The 18,903-nt window shown below is 37.3% G+C and overlaps 1 protein-coding gene across 1 annotated transcript in view; it reads right to left on the reverse strand.

Annotated features, from left to right (window-relative positions):
- Window positions 1-205: 205 nt before the first annotated feature.
- The window catches only part of LOC127650542 (regulation of nuclear pre-mRNA domain-containing protein 1A-like), a 33,655-nt gene continuing 14,957 nt past the window's right edge, over window positions 206-18,903 (reverse strand). Inside the window, exons 4-7 of the mRNA XM_052136012.1 lie at window positions 12,310-12,404; window positions 9,301-9,427; window positions 8,951-9,126; window positions 206-1,440 (exon numbers count right to left, since the gene is read on the reverse strand). Of these exons, the coding sequence (XP_051991972.1) occupies window positions 1,288-1,440; window positions 8,951-9,126; window positions 9,301-9,427; window positions 12,310-12,404 (551 nt within the window). The 3' untranslated portion in view covers window positions 206-1,287. The remainder of the gene's footprint in view (window positions 1,441-8,950; window positions 9,127-9,300; window positions 9,428-12,309; window positions 12,405-18,903) is intronic.

Raw genomic sequence — 18,903 nt, forward strand, 5'->3', positions numbered from 1 at the left:
CACTCTGCCCAGCATAGCTCGGACCCGCCCCAATCGTCACACAAGTTTGGTTTGCTTTTAGGAGACAAAACAATCACAACAAAATGCCCATATATGCCTTGAAACAATCCGGGCTTGGATTATAATCTGTACAATGTAAATGCCCATTCATATTCATTACAATCTAAGAAAAGAAATCGGTGAAGAATTTGTTTTGATTCTCTGCATTAACTTTATTTGGCTCAGAGCAACACACAATTTACAAAGGCTGATGTTAAAATGTACACTGGCAACTGAATAAGTTAAAAGTTGTGGATTCACAGGCAATTAGTTGTAACTTATAGTCCAATGCAGTTAACCAACAAGGGAGCAATCATACAGTAAAATGCACACAAACACGAATGCTTCAAACAATCAAATCCATAGTAACAGGAAACAATTAAATAATTTCAATAAAAGCATGTGTCTGCAGATGAAATGGGGCTAGGATTAAAGTTCAAAGTACTTATTTGATACTTTAAGATCAATTGATGCTTGAGGTCTTATTTTCAAATGTTGAAAATACAGCAAGGGAAACATGTTGGGGACCATTAATCTTTTGAGGCATCTGACATTTTTCAGAATTGACACAATCTTGGTCATGATCTCATAATTCCAATTAAATTCAAAGTGATTAAAATGTGCATAATTTGTACTATTGCTACCTGCAAAGCACTCAAGATTAAAAATATACTCATGTAACTTTCAGATTGAAAAAAAAAAAACTTGTTGGTATGATTGCCATACTAAAATACTGCAGCTGATTATCAGATACTGAAAGTAATGTTCACTGCAAAAATACAAAAATAACAATCACAAATGTGGGTACCTGTGATACGATATAGTTATTGAAGAGGAGTTTAAGCTGGAGAAAGATATCTAATCAAACTGTCATACACTGTAACTTACATTTGTGTAATTCAGACTAAAATAAAACAACTGTAGGTGGACAACTGGTGAGTACGAGAAGTACTTGAACATTTTCAAATATTGTATCTTGTGTAATTCTACATAAGTTTCAAGAGCAAAACAATTGATAAGGGGGTCTATAAAGATAAGCCAAATTGCTGTCACGCAAAATGGTTCAGGAGATGATCTTGTCTGAATTGAAGCGGGGCAATATAACACAAGGATGATACTCATCATTTAAACATGCACTAATGGCTTAGTGGACAAGTGATATCAGATTCCAGATCATGGGACACTCAAGAGTAAAGCAAGATTGGAGACTGATTATCGGGTGAGAGATCTGAGAGATAAGAGTTCAGTTCAATCGGAGGGGCTGTAAAGATTGCCGGAAGAGGGCAGGCGGACGTGGCCACCAGTGACATTTGGAAGCCGGGAGAGATCCGGGAGGTTGCTGAGACGAGACCGCAGCTCTTTCCGTACCAGGGACACCCGTACCAGTTTACGCTTGTATTCCTGAAACAAACATGCAAAGAACCCCATTTAGAGTCCGAGAATTTACTTGTTGTGCATGTGCAAATATTCCCAGAAGTATATTAACATAACAAAAATGTATGGTTTTCCATGTTTCAAGTACAAACTTTTCCTAATTTTTTATTTGAAATATTATTTTTATTTTTTAGAGAAGAGGCTCTTTAAGAGTAGCAAAAAAGAAAAACAAACTCTTTCTGGAGTTTACTATATCCAGTTAACTAATATTTAAAAGTGCTTTTATACACTTCTATTTTCCCTGTATTGCTAGAAATCGGGAGTAAAAGTTTGCAAACTTTGGGGAGGAGACATAGTGCTTGATGGGCGTTGTATTTCTATAGTGTGAGGCCAGAAACTATTTAGAAGAGACGATTCACTTGTTTAAATGAATGGGAGGAATTGGAAAGACCAACCAAGAAGCTCTAGCACCCAAAAGCTAATGGATGTACAAAGGAAGTCCAACCTTGCAGATAAAAGTGCAAATCACCTTTAAGATACAGACATAACAAGCAAGATGGTGCCGCGTTTGGCAGAGTGTTCCAATTCTTCTGTTGTTTTTGTTAGGTTGTCTGGTGTTTAGTTATCTTTTTCCAATCAGTTTCACCAGGGACACACTGCTGAACATTTGGCAGCACATACCAGACAACCTTTCCCGGTTTTTGACTATTCAGACACTTTTCTGGACATTTTATTAGGAGGCGCAGCTGTTCTGTTCAAGAGGTGCAGGCGAGGGAGACGAGTTGGCGTGTTGGTCAGGCTCTGTTTGCGCGGCTTTCAAACAGGCCTGCCAAATGTTAATCTAGTGAATCTTCCTAACAAAATGGACAAACTACATCTCCTCACCTATAGAAACAAGGACCTTTCAACCTCTGCTGCCTTGTGCTTCACAGAAACCTGGCTGAGTGAAGCCATTCCGCCACACAGCTGTTCAGAGCGGAATGCATCGTGGATTTAACAGGTAAAACAAGAGATGGTGGAACATGCTTTTACATCAATGAAAGTTGGTATACAGATGTAACAACGTTAAAGAAGATGTGCTGTCCTGATTTTGAAGTGCTCTTTATTAACTTTAAGCCTTTCTACTCACCACAGGAGCTGTCTTCGCTTATTCTGGTGAGTGTTTATATTCCGCCACACACGTGTGTGAATGCAGCGCTGCAACAGCTGGCTGATCAAATCACAGACACGGAACAACAATACCCGGACTCAGTTATTGTTATTCTTTGGGATTTTAACAAAGCAAACCTCACACATGAACTGCCCAAATACAAACAGCCCATTATATGCCTAACCAGAGACCGAAATATACTGGATCATTACTACACAACAATAAAGGATGCATATTGCTCTATCACTAGAGCAGATTTGGGACTCTCTAAGCATTATCTGGTTCATCTTCTTCCAACCTAGAGGCAGAAACTAAAATCTGCTAAACCTGTAGTAAAGACTGTAAAGAAAAGGACCAATGAAGCAGAGTGTGAACTACAAGCCTACTTTGACTGAACTGATTGGAGTGTTTTTGAAGTTATTGACACAAATCTGGATGAGCTCATAGATACTGTTACATTATATAACAGTTTCTATGAGGATATGTGCATTCCTACTATGAATTATATAACATACAACAATGACAAAACGTGGTTTACAGCAGAACTCTTGCAACTTCATCAGGCCAAAGAGGATGGTTACAGAGGTTGGGATACAATCAGGCCAGAAACACACTGAATAAGGAAATCAGAGTGGCTAAAAGAAACTATTCTGATAAGCTGAATGGATGTTTTTGTTAGCTGAAAACAAGTCTTCAGCTAACGACACAGCATGAGTGAGGAGTGGCCTGAAACAACTTACTAACTACGGGACTCCCGCCCCAACACTATAGGGAACCAACAACTGGCTGATGACTTGAATGTGTTCTACTGTGGATTTGAAACGCCCAATCTCACACCCCACCCACACTCTGATCTTCAATTCACACAAACGCCAAACCTCCTGCAAGTCAACCTGCACTTAAAAATCTGTGAAGAAGAGGTGTGCCGTGTCTTCCGAAAACAAAGACAAGGAAAGCACAGGGACCAGACTTCGTTTCACCAGCTTATCTAAAATTCTGTGCTAACCAGCTGGCCCCCATCTTCACACTGATCTTCAATAGATCACTGGAGCAGTGTGAAGTCTCATGCTGCTGTAAATGCTCAATCATCATTCCTGTCCCAAAGAAGGCCAAAATCACAGGACTTAATGATTACAGACCCATGATGTTTGTGGTCATGAAATCATTTGAGGGACTGGTGTTGGCCCACCTGAAGGACATAACTGGACCTTTACTAGCTCATTTTCAATTTGCATATCGACCAAACAGGTCTGTGGATGATGCAGTCAACATGAGATTGCATCATATCCTGCAACATCTGGACAGACCAGGGGCAAGTGTCCTTTTTGTGGACTTCAGTTTGGGATTCAACACCATCATCCCAGCTATTCTCCAGACTAAAATACACCAACTCTCTGTTCCCACATCTATCTGTCAGTGGATTAACAGCTTTCTGACAGATAGGCAGCATCTAGTGAGAATGGGGAAATTCACTTCCAGCACAATACAATCAGCACTGGTGCACCCCAAGGATGTGTGCTCTCCCCACTACTCTTCTCCCTGTATACAAATGACTGCACTGAAAAGGACACCTCTGTCAATCTCCTGAAGTATGCAGATGTCACTAAGGTCATCGGCCTCATCCAGGATGACGATGAGTCTGCATACAGAAGGAAAGTTGAACAGCTGGCCGTCTGGTGCAGTCAAAAAAACCTGGAGCTGGACATGCTCAAAACAGTGGAGATTATTGTGGACTTTAGGAGGAACACCCAAGTATTGACCCCTCAGCATTCAAAACAGCAGTGGAGTCATTCAGATTCCTGGGCACAGCCATCTCACAGGACCTGGAGAGGGAGAGCCACATTGACTCCATTGTGAAAAAGGCCCAGCAGAGGTTGTACTTCCTTCACCAGTTGAGGAAGTTGAACCTGCCACAGGCGCTGCTGAAACAGTTCTACTCAGCAGTCATTGAGTCTGTCCTCTGCACTTCAGTAACTCTCTGGTTTGGTGCAGCTTCAAAATCGGATATCAGACTGCTACAAAGGACAGTTAGGATTGTTGAGAGGATTATTGGTTTCCCCCTGCTCTCCCTTCAAGAACTGTAAACTTCCAGAGAGAGGAAAAAGGCTGGAAATATCACTCTGGGCCCGACTCGCCCTGCCCACTACCTTTTTGAACTATTGCCTTCTGGCAGATGCTACAGAACTATAAGCACCAGAACCATCAAGCACAGGAACAGTTTTTTCCCACAGTTTAGTCTTTTTATAATTATCCAACACATCCTACCGCTGCCATTACATTTCCTTGCACTGTAAATAACAGATGTGTATTTGCACTACAGGTGTGTGTGTGTGTGTGTATATATATATATATATATACATATATATATACATATGCATATATACATATATCATAATGTATGTTCTTACTGTATAATCTATATATGATGTAGTTTCTACTACAGATATGTATGTGTGTGTGTGTGTGTGTATATATATATATATATATATAATTATTATCTCTGTCTTGTTGCTGTATTGTATTGTTGTGCACTTGAAGCTCCTGTCACCAAGAAAATGTTGATGGAAAAAAATCATGTATATTCATGTTAATAATTCTTTATTATAAATATGACGTGAAGACCTATTTTCTAAATATCTGTTTGTTTACTATGTTGTTTTGACATGTGTTGTACGGTAGCTAGCATGACCTGTAATGTCTCTAGTATGCAATACATGGCTTATTTGTATGGTATGCATGGCCTAGCAGAAGAGAAAGTGGCTGTGAGAAAGAAATGCAAAAATAAGGCAAAAGTAACGTAACACTTTACTTTCCATAAAAATTTACTTTTTAATTAAGTTGCTTTTTTAAGGAGTAACACAATATTCTAACCACTTACTTTAAAATGTAACATTACCCAACACTGTTTATAGCATTCCCTTTGTGCTATATTTCTATGTGTATCTAAATGTGCAACTAACACAGCTCAGAAAACATGAAGTGTCAGTGCAAAAGAGACTTTATATGTCTAAAGCACATGAGTTACTTGATGAATTTCTGCATTGGTGAACTTATAAGTCCTTTAAATTTCCTAAAATCTGTCATTTTAAACTATTTTTAATTGGCATCAGCTAAAAATGTTGACATGTTAAAAAAGCACTATTCTATCATGCAAATGAAGTAAAAAGAGATATATTTTTTATTATTATATAATTAATAAAGCACCGGAATGTTCTGTTGAGTTAAATGTTTAACTCCAGACTGTTCAAACCATCAGTAACTAAGAATAAAATATTTCATCTATTAAAAATGTCTGTCATTGTATATCTCTATTAATTAATCTGAAAAGTTCCTATGTAACTACCTGTTCCTGTGCTACAACAAATGTCAAAGTTTGGAGGTAAAATAATGGGGACATAAATGAATGTCCCAATTCATGATCCGGATGCATCACTGCATGTTTAACCCATAAGACTCTGCAGCTAGACTTTAAGGGGTTCAAATGAAAACTAATAATGTAATAAAATTTATTTTTAACAGCAATACTTTTTTATAGGTTTACTGTTACACTTATAGTGCTAGATGTGTAGGGTGTATAAATGTGTACTTCACAACATACACCTTGGCCAAATACATTTAAACTTAGTTTTTCACAATTCCTGACATTTAATAGTAGAAAACATTCCCAGTCTTGGATACATTAGGATCACTACTATTTTATTAATGTGAATTGTCAGAATAATAGTAGAGAATGATTTCAGATTTAATTTTTCCATCACACTCCTAATGGGTCAGAAGTTTATATACACTTGTTAGTATTTGGTATAATTGCCTTTATATTTTTTAACTTGAGTCAAAATTTTGGGAAGCCTTCCGCAAGCTTTTCACAATAAGTTGCTGGAATTGTGGCCCATTCCTTCAGACAGAACTGGTGTAACGGAGTCAGGTTTGTAGGCCTCTTTGCTCGCACACACTTTTTCAGTGCTGCCCACAAATGTTCCATCGTATTGAGGTCAGGGCTTGTGATGGCCACTCCAATACCTTGACTTTGTTATCCTTAAGCCATTTTGCCACAACTTTGTAGGTATGCTTGGGGTCATTGTCCATTCCATTTCGAAGACCCATTTGTGACAAGCTTTAACTTCATGGCTGATATCTTGAGATGTTGCTTCAATATATCCACATAATTCTCCTTCCTCATGATACCATCTATTTTTGTAAGTGCACCAGTCCCTCCTGCAGCAAAGCGCCCCCACAACATGATGCTGCCACCACCATGCTTAACAGTTGGGATGGTGTTCTTTGGCTTGCAAGCCTCACCTTTTTTTCCCAGCAAACACAGCGATGGTCATTATGGCAAAACAGTAACATTTTTGTTTCATCAGACGAGAAGAAATTTCACCCCAAAAAAATCTTTGTCCCCATGTGCACTTGCAAACTGTTGTCTGGAATTTGTATGGCAGTTTTGGAGCAGTGGCTTCCTCCTTCCTTCCTGAGCGGTGTGATGGCTGTGTAGTCCCATGGTGTTTATACTTGTGTACTATTGTTTGTACAGATGAATGTGGTACCTTCAGCCATTTGGAAAATGCTACCAAGGATAAACCAGACTTGTGGAGATTTTTTTTTCTGTGGTCTTTGCTGATTTCTTTTGATTTTCCCATGATGTCAAGCAAAGAGGCACTGAGTTTGAAGGTAGGCCTTATGCTGCCTTCATGTGCCATCAGAATTATCCTACTTCCCACTTCTGAAGTGGTAATTACTTTCACGTCGTGTTCACATGCTTTGTTGTCTCAGAGAGCAGAAATCATGGAGGCCGCCAGATTCATTCGTAAATATTTCTGAGGAACTTTTATTTTGAGACCATAATACATATTACTCAGTAAGCTTGCTGAAGATAATACAACATGCATTAAATTGTTGCCGATATACATAAATATGGCTAAAACAGAAAGTGCCAACAAAAGTGCTGCATTTAGAAAAACTAATAAAACCTGTCATTCACTCACTACAGAAACTGTACTCTCCTCTGCCATGTCGCAAACTCGGGTATCAAAATGATCAGTTTCCTCATTCATAATTACGACTTGAGGGGTCGTTCATGTGCAATATCTGAGTGGGGAACTCGTATTTACGATAATTCCAATAGCACGTGAAGGCATCATTAAAATACATCCACAGGTACACCTCCAATTAAGACTATCAGAAGCGAATTGCCTAAAGACTTGACATAATTTTCTGGAATTTTCCAAGCTGCTTAAAGGCACAGTTAACTTGGTGTATGTAAAATTCTGACCCACTGGAATTGTGATATAGTCAATTAAATGTGTAACGATCTGTCTGTAAACAATTATTGGAAAAATTACCAGTGTCATGCACAAAGTAGATGTACTAAACTACTTGCAAAAACTTAAGTTTGCTAATATTAAATCTGTGGAGTGGTTATAAAAAAAAATTGTAATGACTTCAACCTAAGTGCATGTAAACTTCTGTAATTATGCAAATTAATAAACTACATATACATATATTTTGTGAGCTGCATGTAAATAAACATTGTTATAGTCATTACTATACTACTTTGTTTTTTTAACATGTAATATGTTAACAGACACTAAATTGTTGCTGTGAATTCGGTATAGGTATCATTAACAAACAATAGATCAATTTTTTGGCTAATGTTATATTATATTTATGTTATTGTTCATTGTTAGATCAAGATATGTTAACATTGATCTTTTAATGTAAAGATGAATATTTAGGAAATTAAGCAAATATAACAAATGCTGTAATGATATTGCTCATTGTTAGTTTGTATAGATCCTTATTCTATGATGCTACCAAATTGTTTTCCTAATTTGCTTAACTACCTAACTAAATATGGAGTGCATTTATGAATGCAAGTAGAAAGCAAGTAAAACACATTGCACACTCAAGAGATTGTTGTCTTTTATTTTTATTTGATGTGTAAAGAGGAAATCAGGTAAAACACAGGAACTCCTGTACCTGTTGGCAAAGGCTGGACAATTAAGCAGTTATACATTTATGTGCATACAATTTATATGTGAAGTTTGTTTATACTTACCTGCACAGTAGTTCTCTCATGCTCAAAGATGGAAGGATAAAAGACATTTAGTGCGGAAATTCTTTGCTTAAAATAGATTTGAGTTTCACTGCCTTATATGGCAAGAGCAAACCCAAATATATAGGATTAACATGCTGATATGACCAAAGGGCTATTTCAATCTAAAAGCACAATGGTTAAACAAATGGTAAATGATCAGTGTTTAGACTGTACACAAAAGTAAAAACAGAAGTGGAGAAAGGAAAACTGATTAGACAGAGATTACTGAGGAATAATAGTGCAGAAACAAAATAAAGGAGAGAATGTGTGAAGTTAGTAAGTTTACCCACTTCTAGTTTCTGTTCATTCTGGGCCAGACCATCTTTCTGGCTTTGCAAAAAGGAAGCAAGCGTGTGCATAAGCTGACGTCGGTCATCGATCTCTGCCGCCAGCCGTCCGCTGTAGTCAGCCAGAAGCATGCATGCCTCTTCCACCAGCCGAGAGAGACGCTCCCCCGACTCTTTATCTGACACACAAAAGGAACAGTCATGACACATGAGAATCAATTTGATGGTGTAATTAAGTAAATCCTGCTGTCAAACATCAGAGTAAGGCAGGCCTGTAGTCTCATATGCAAGGCATAATCTAAATGTTATATCAGAAATGTTAACACAACTATGGTTTTTATGGTTGCTCTTACCTGTAATTTTATGCAGTAGAGAAGTGTCCTGCACTTCTGGGGGTAAAGCAGAGATCCGCTGACGAAGAACAGCATCACTCGAGGCAGCATTCTCAAGCTCCTGTAGAGCCCTGATCAGTTCTGAAGTCTGAGAAAAATAGAACAAGTATTGATATGAAGGAATTACACTGAACTGAGCTCAGCTTATATATATATATATATATATATATATATATATATATATATATATATATATATATATATATATATATATATATATATATATATACTACACACACATTCATAAAGTATTAAGTATTACATTTTTTTGTTGCAGCTTTATGCTAAAATGCTTTTGATAATTTTATTTTTCATATCAATACACACTCCATAATCACAAAGCAAAAACCTTTTTGAAATATCACATTGACATACATATTCGGACCCTTAACTCAGTACTTGCAGTTGAAGTCAGAAGTTTACATACACCTTAGCCAAATACATATAAACTCAATTCCTGACATTTAATCATAGAAAACATTCCCTTTCTTAGGTCAGTTAGGATCACTACTTTTTTTAAGAATGTGAAAAATCTGAATAATAGAAGAGAGAATTATTTATTTCAGCATATATTTATTTCGTCATATTCCCAGTGGGTCAGAAGTTTACATACACTTTGTTAGTATTTGGTAGCATTGACCCAAGTTAAACAATTTAATGGCAAACGTTTTGGGTAGTCTACCACAATCTTCTCACAATAAGTGGTTGGAATTTTGGCCCATTCCTCCAGACAGAACTGGTGTAACTGAGTCAAGTTTGTAGGCCTCCTTGCTCGCTCACACTTTTTTAGTTCTGCACACAAATCTTCTAGCGGATTGAAGTCAGAGCTTTGTGATGATGCTGCCAACCCCATGCTTCATGGTTGGGAAGGTGTTCTTTGGCTTGCAAGCTTCACCCTTTTTCCTCCAAACATAACGATGGTTATTATGGCCAAACAGTTAAATTTTTGTTTTATCAGACCAGAGGATATTTCTCCAAAAAGTAAGATCTTTGTTCCCATGTGCACTTGCAAACTGTAGTCTGGCTTTTTTTTTTTTGGTTTTGGAGCAGTTCTTTGCTGAGCAGCCTTTCAGGTTATGTCAACATACGACTCGTTTTAATTTGGATAAAGATACTAGTCTACCTGTTTCCTCCAGCATCTTTACAAGGTCCTTTGCGGTTGTTCTGGAATTGATTTACACTTTTTGCACAAAAACATGTTAATCTCTAGAAGACAGAATGTGTCTCCTTCCTGAGCGGTATGATGGCTGCGTGGTCCCATGGTGTTTATACTGGTGTTCTATTATTTGTACAGATGAATGTGGTACCTTCAGGCATTTGGAAATTGCTACCAAGGATAAACCAGACTTGTGGAGGTCCACAATTATTTATATATTTTTTTCTGAGGTCTTTGCTGATTTCTTTTTATTTTCTCATGATGTCAAGCAGAGGCACTGAGTTTGAAGGTAGGCCTTAAAATACATCTACAGGTACACTTCCAATTCAGTACACCTCCTATCAGAAGCTAATTGGCTTACTGTCTAAAGGCTTGACATAATTTTCTGGAATTTTCCAAGCTGCTTAAAGGCACAGTTAACTTGGTGTATGTAAACTTCTGACCCACTGGAATTGTGATATAGTCAATTAAATGTGAAACGATCTGTCTGTAAACAGTTGTCGGAAAAATTACTTGTGTCATGCACAAAGTTGATATTCTAAACTACTTGCCAAAACTCTAGTTTGCTAATATTAAATCTGTGGAGTGGTTGAAAAATGAGTTCTATTGACTTGATAAAAAAAATAAAAGTGTAAAAAATGTATGTAAACTTCTGACTTCAACTGTAGTTGAAGCACCTTTGGCAATGATTACAGCCTCAAGTCTTTTTGGGTATGATGTGACTAGCTTTGCACATCTGGATTTGGGGATTTTCTGCCATTCTTCTCTGCAGATTCTTTCAAGCTCTGTCAGGTTGGATGGGGACCGTGGGTGGCCAGCCATTTTCAGGTGTCTCCAGAGATATTCAATTGGGTTCAAGTCCGGGCTCTGGTTGGGCCATTCCAGAACATTCACAGAGTTGTCCCTAAGCCACTCTTGCGTTGGTCTTGTCTGTGTGCTTAGGGTCATTGTCTTGTTGGAAGGTGAACCTTCGGCCCAGTCTGAGGTCCTGAGCATTCTGGACCAGGTTTTCATTAAGGATATCTCTGTATTTTGCTGCATTCAGCTTTCCTTCAACACTGACCAGTCCCTGCTGCTGAAAATCACCCCCACAGCATGGTGATACCACCACCATGCTTCACTGTTGGGTTGGTATTGCACAGGTGATGAACGGTGCCTGGCTTCCTCCAGATGTGGACTCAACCAGATTGACCATTGGGTTATTGGTCACCTCTCTTACCAAAGAGAGGTGACCACCGATTGCTCAGTTTGGCCGGGCGGCCAGCTCTAGGAAGAGTCGTGGTTGTTCCAAACTTCTTCCAATTAAGAATTATGGAGGCCACTGTGCTCTTAAGAACCTTCAATGCAGCCTTATCTCGGAGCTCTGCAGGCAGTTCCTTTGACCTCAGCTTGGTTTATGCTCTGCTATGCATTTTCAGCTGTGAGACCTTATATAGAGAGGTGTGTGCCTTTCCAAATCATGTCCAATCAATTGAATTTGCCACAGGTGGACTCAAATCAAAGTGTAGAATCATTTCAAAGATTATCCAGAGAAATAGGATGCACCTGAGCTAAATTTCAAGTTTCATAGCAAAGGGTCTGAATACGACACAATGTGATATTTCAGTTTTTTCTTTTTAATAAATTTGCTAAGTTATCAAAAATCAGTTATTTGGTCATTATGGGTTTGTAGATTGATGTGAAAGAAATAATAATAATTTAAAGCAATTTTACCATTAGGCTGCAACAAAACAAAATGTGAAAAAAGGGGTCTGAATACTTGATGCATGCACTGTATATTGGCATTCAAACAAGGTTCTGTTCTTTCAACTTACCTGTGGAGGCTCTCCAGGGGAGCTTTGGGAGGCAAAATCATCATCGTTGACCTTAATTTCTTCATTAGGGCTTTTCTTGGCCTTATTTTCTACCTCTGTGGGTCATGAGGAGTGATTCTAAGTTAAAGCAGCACATGTCTATAAATAGTTAACACAATACGGATGGAAGTATGGAAGCATATTGCTGGCTTATCCCTCTGGGGTCTGAGGGTATTTTGGGCCCTGGAGAAGTTTTGGCATGCCTTGATATTTATGCTATTTACAGTTGCTTAAAAACACATTAATGGCTAAAGTCTGATAACACTGTATTCAACACAAACTGGGCTACAATAACATGTGGGCAACATGTGTGTACATGTTTGTATTTTTGAGAAAATAACATTTATGCATGGTTTTTGAAAAAACTAAAATTTTAAGTCATTGAAATAAGGCCATGTAACACATACTAAACATTTGTCCACAATACTTTTGAGAACTGGATCTTGTAGCCTAGAGTTTTTGCTACAAAATGATGTGAAAACCATCCTGATCACTCATTCATACAAAACAATATACTAATTTAACTTTTGTAAGACAATTTTAGTGTTAGAAAGGTCATATGCGAGGAGGCGTGAACTATCAAGAATATTGAGGTGATTCAAACCTGAGGCGACAAAATACCCCTCCCCTGGGCCTATCAATGAGGAATGTGACAGAAAGAGAATGAATGTGAGGAGACTTAATTATCAAAATCAAGTTTTAAGTTAAAAAGTAAAAGTTAAAAGTACACTACCGTATAAAAGTTTTAGACCTACACTACCGTATAAAAGTTTTAGAAGAAGTCTCTTCTGCTCACCAAGAATGCATTTATTTGATCCAAAATACAGTAAAAAAAATGTTTTACAATTTAAAAGAACAGTTTTCTATTTGAATATATTGTAAAATGCAATTTGTGATCAAAGCTGAATTTTAAGCATCATTACTGCAGTCTTCAGTGTCACATGATCCTTCAGAAATTATTATAAGATGGGGATTTTCTGTAATGGGCATTATTATAAGATGGTGATTTTAAAGTGCATTTTACTCATTTAGACCTGAACAGATATTTGCAAGCACAAGCACTGATTATAATGAGGCAGCATAAACACTAGATAAAATATGTTCTAAACATTCATATCATTTTATATCATATTACATATCATATTTATATCATACAGCATTTAAATACCTGCCTTAGCCAAAACAGCATTTAAAATGTAACTAAAATTTGCTTATTAGGACATATTTCAAATTTCAATAATCTGAATCCTGGCTGGCAAGTCTGGAAATTGTCCCACAAGTAAAATATGTATGTGTTTATATAAAATAGCATGTCTACTAATGAAAACTAAATGACTTACTCGTCCGAAATTGTATCCTAGGCTGGATCAATCTCTCTTCAAAATACAAACGTTCATCGTCCCGTTCAGAGTCCCGCTCTTCTTCTGAGGAAAATGTTAACTCTTCCTTACTATTCAGGAGTTTCCTCGCCTGTGTATCCTTACAAACACGCAATAAAGTGAATGAATTGTGTTTACATCAAACCTCACTGTCGGGGGCGTGTACCATTTGCATTGACCGCCTCAGCACATTACCTTATGAATGGCGCGCTCTGCTGGTGGGTGTGATCACATTAGCTATAATGAGCTGAGCCAGGGAAACTGTACATCGCTTTGTTTCATACAGATTACATTGCAGGAGAATATTTGTTTTAAATTTGAATAGTTTTATTTAAAGGTAGAGTTTTCTTTAGACATATCTTTCATGTTTGTATGATAAGTATTTAGTGGAGTTTCAGTTCATTTTGTGACGTTTTTCAGAAATATCCTCATGGAGACAGAGACGTCTGATAGGTCACCCTTATTATTTTCTTTATTTTACAAAAGCACAAGGTTTTGATGTTATTGTGAGTGTACACAAATAAAAGTAGACCCTTTATAGTCTCAGAAATTCAGCGTCAATTGTCAAGCGATGCTTATATGGAGAAAAAGAAATGGCACTTTAATATATCCCGCTACAAAATACTGATTTCCAACAAATATTTAAAGACTGAAATTAATGTTTATATGGAGACCAACTGGTCCTCAGTATCCTCTTTGGGCGTGGTTTGAGAGGCACTTAAGGCGGTTCTTAGGGGTCGGATCCAAAGCACGAGAACTCGTGGAGCTGGAAGGGAATAGTAAAAAAAGTGCCTGATGGCCTCAGGGAATTGACATATAGAATACAATTTTTTCTCAGAAAGTGGAGTTTTGGTTATTCATGGGAAGACAGTCATACTTTGAAATGAGGGGAAAAGCAGGGAAGCTTTTGGATAGATATATAAAGCAGAAAGAGTCTTTTTCTACCATTGCTAAAATGTTTACCTCTGCCATTGATATTAATAATGTTAAAGAATTCTATCTTGATCTTTATAGTTCCATGTCTACTGATAAAAATATTAGAAAATGTGTGGAACCATAAGGACTACCTAAATTGATGACTGAGCAAAAAAATTCTCTGGATTCAGAGATAAACTAATTAAGGCCCTGTCTACTGGCAAGGCTCCTGGGCTAGATGGTTTTGCTGCTGAATTTTTTTAGATCTGATGCTACAGAACTGGCTCTGTTTTGTTAGAAGTTTATATGGAATCATTAAAGAATGGAAAGCTTCTGCCAACCATGACACAATCTAAGATCAGTCTGATTATTAAAAAAGACCAAGATCCAAGCACGTGTAAAAGTTACCATCTAATTTCCCTGATCCAACTAGATATAAAAATTGTCATATATTCTGGCTAAAAGATTAAGTTATGACATCTCTTATACATATAGATCAGGTGGGGTTTATTCATGGCCATAGCTCTTCTGATAACATTAGGCATTTCAACAATATCATGTGGTCAGTAGCGAATGATCAGTCTCCGGTCGCTGCTATCTCACTTGACACCAAAAATGCATTTGATATGGTAGAATGGGATTATCTTTTTAAGATTTTGGAATGTATGGGTTCGGGAGTACATTTATTGGTTGGATTAAGTTACTTTATAGACACCCTGTAGCAGCGGTACAAACAAAATGATTAATTTCAGATTATTTTACTCTGAATAGGGGCACTCGGCAGTGTTGCCCTCTTAGCCCATTATTGTTCTGTATTGCCGGAAACCATTAGCAATATATTATGGCGGGAGGTGTGGTGCATAAGCTTCTGCTTTACACAGATAATATTTTATTATTTGTCTCTTGACTCTACCAGATCTATGCCTTGCCTCCGTAGAATTATTAATTCCTTTTCCAAGTTCTCAGGATACAAAGTCAAGCTTTGGCTCTGACAGTGTACTGTCCAGTAAGGGCCTTCCAGCCTTTCACCTTCCAGTGACCCAAACATGGCAATAAGTATTTGGGTATTTTATTCCCAGAACATTTTTCTGATTTAAAATGTTAGAAATAATTTTGACCCTTTAATAAAAAGATTTGAGCAATGTGGACAGGTGGGCTTCGTTACATTTATCGACGATTGGGAAGGTTAAATGTTATTAAAATGATTTGTATTCCAAAATGTATCTACCTGTTACAGTCATTCCCTAGCAATTGATAGCATAGCGAATTCCTTAATTTGGAATGGTAAACGTCCCAGACTACATTTCAACAAATTACATGGTAGGTAAATTACAATTACCTAACCCAAGATTTTGTTTTATTAGTAGTATGCGTTCGGTCTCAGGCATTTGGCTCATTGGTAGCTTCCACTAGAAAGAGCCCCTCCCTGGTTTCTACTGAACAGAAAATCCTTGCCCCTATTTCGCCAAGTCACACCCTGTTATCTCACATTTGCACATGATTTGGACAAGAGTGGCCAGAGTATTTAATTCTGACATTTATTTAAATGATCTTTTTGAGAACTGTGTATTTTGGGCTCTGGGGCAGTTATATAAATTTGGGGAACAAATATATAAAAAAATTGGTTCTGACTAGCATGATGATTGGCAGACAAATGATTTTAAGGGGTTGGAAGTCAGATGGAGCGCTACTATTCCCGGAGTGGTGTGCGGAGATGGGGAGGGTGGCGGCTTTTGAGATGACAGATAGAAGGCTGGGGGACTTGTTTTTCAGGAAGTGGGGGTAGGTATTTGGCAGTTTTGGGGGACTCTAGGGGAAGGGATGTGGAGAGATAAGTTTAGTTTAATCATGCATGTTTATTATGCCATTTTGTATTCTTTTCTTTTTTTTTTGGTGTGTGTTTTGGGGTTGGTGTTTGGGGAGGGATATTAGTGAGGGTTAAAAGTTAAACGATGATATGGTGTGTATATGTTGTGTTTTTCTCCGTTGTATTATTGTCTTTGAATCAATTAAAAATGTTAATTACAAAAAAATTAGAGTCAATTGCATTAACATGTTCAACTCCCTAACAGTGACAGATGCTTGAACACCAAGATACTCTAGAACGCTAGCGGTGACTAGCACTACCACAAAAAAATAAAAGAGCCATTTTCAACATTTAACATTTTAAAATGTGACAATGTTCTGGTTTAAAAATTTGAAAATGACACAAACCTGAAGTTGCAGTGAGACTTATTCCGCTGATCATGTCTACTTCTAAAGTTTGCGCTTTGCCGTGGAGCTTATGAAATGCGCATACTCCTTGTCCTTGACTTCCTGAACAAACCAGGCCCATGTGTTGTCATACTCCAAACCAATGCTATTGGTTGGCGAGATTCTGGCCCCGCCTTAATGTAATGACTGACAGGTGGAGAGTTGAACATAATGCAATTGGCTTGAATGCATTTTAAAAGCCACACTGGCAGTGGGAACATGACAAATGTTAATGCAAAGGCTTCGGAATACATTTTCAAATGTATATTAACAGGATGAGGGCATGATGATCATGTTAATGCAATCAGCTTGGAATGCATTATCAAATGAATTTTGCTACATTCACCCAGAGGCATTAATAAAAATGCAAATTGAGATTTTCTTAATTGTGTGTTAATGCATTGAAGGAAACTTACATCTCAAATTTGTATTTTGCTACAATTGCTGCACAAATATACCAAACGTATGAATTCAGTTTAAGTAATACATTTTAATTTTTGCAAGTCATAATGCATTCAAATTAATGTTTAATTAAAATGTTAAAACTAGGGTAGGAAATGGCAAATGCTAATTTTATAATTGGATTAGAATTTTCATTTTGCCCCAAATGTTGCACATGTGTATGAAAATGTAAATTCAAATAGAGAAATGCATTGCCATTTTGCATATTACATTGCATATTGAATAAAGCCAGTCATATGCTTCCATTCATTAGATTCCAGAAGTTATCCAAATATATAATGCAGTTCTTTTCAATGACTACAACCCCGTTTACACTTGGTATTAAGATGAGTCTTGGGTGATCTGATCACATGTGGTCAGGCGAAACATCATTGTTTACAACTGGTCGCTTAAATGCATCTCCTTTGACCACTTGTATTTGGATTTCGAGGGGATTCCATGACAACATACATTAATTACTATGTCAGTGTGTTACTGCGCAATAATAAACTGCAAAATAATAAGAAAAAGAATATGCAACTAAAACCAGCATGCTGTTTCATTCCGATGCAGCTGAAATTCAATCTAAGCACAACCGCAACATTTCAAGCACAATTCTCAATTATTTTAGTGGAGTACATGTATAAACCTAAGTTTCAGATATGTGCTTCTCATCTGTGTCCTTGCAAATTGATTTCAGACACACTGAAGAGGATTAGTGAAGTTCTCTTGCATGTGTATGTATTTGCTTTTCGAATTTTCTGATCAGACGATTATATTTACTATTAAAGCCACATAAACCGGCAAAGTTTAAAGTCCCAGTGAAGTGCCTTGAACAGCAGTTTCCTTTGGCCTGTTAACATATTTCCTACTGTAAAATGGGGCTTGACTTGTTGAACAATTCATGTATTTAATTTTTTTTTTAAATAGCCAGTAGGCTTTACTTCACATCGTAGCCCACAGAAACACATTGCCCCTGTCCATTATGCTGCTAGAGTGTGAAACTGGTACAGAAATTTGAGGAGCATTCTCAATACAGAGTCCAACTGCTTTTCCACTGACTTTAAAACCGAATGATGACTTAACTGACATATCCAGCCCACAAACAAACACAGCGCATCATGGTCTTTGCATACGAGGCTCGAGCCGTTATGCAAGTCAATGGAGGTTTTTGAGAACAAACGAGTAAAACCCCACTATATATCATGTTTTGAATCACAATTCACACAACAAAAAACGCTTAACGACTGCAACAATTATTTTGATAATTGACTAATCTAACGATTATTAGAACACTTATTCAACTATTCGTCGATTATTGCAAGGATTACTCACTGGCTCTTAACTAACTATACATCTTGTGCCTCAACTTAAAAGGTTGTATTAAACGTGAATACAACAACAAAGAGGACCAAGACGACTTTTAAAAATACCTCTAAATGACATTCACTGAATTATTAAACATATATATATTCTTTGAAAGCAAGTCTAAATACATTATACACTCACCTAAAGGATTATTAGGAACACCTGTTCAATTTCTCATTAATGCAATTATCTAATCAAC

Source organism: Xyrauchen texanus, chromosome 10 (assembly GCF_025860055.1).
Source record: "Xyrauchen texanus isolate HMW12.3.18 chromosome 10, RBS_HiC_50CHRs, whole genome shotgun sequence".
Taxonomy (NCBI): Eukaryota; Metazoa; Chordata; class Actinopteri; order Cypriniformes; family Catostomidae; genus Xyrauchen; species Xyrauchen texanus.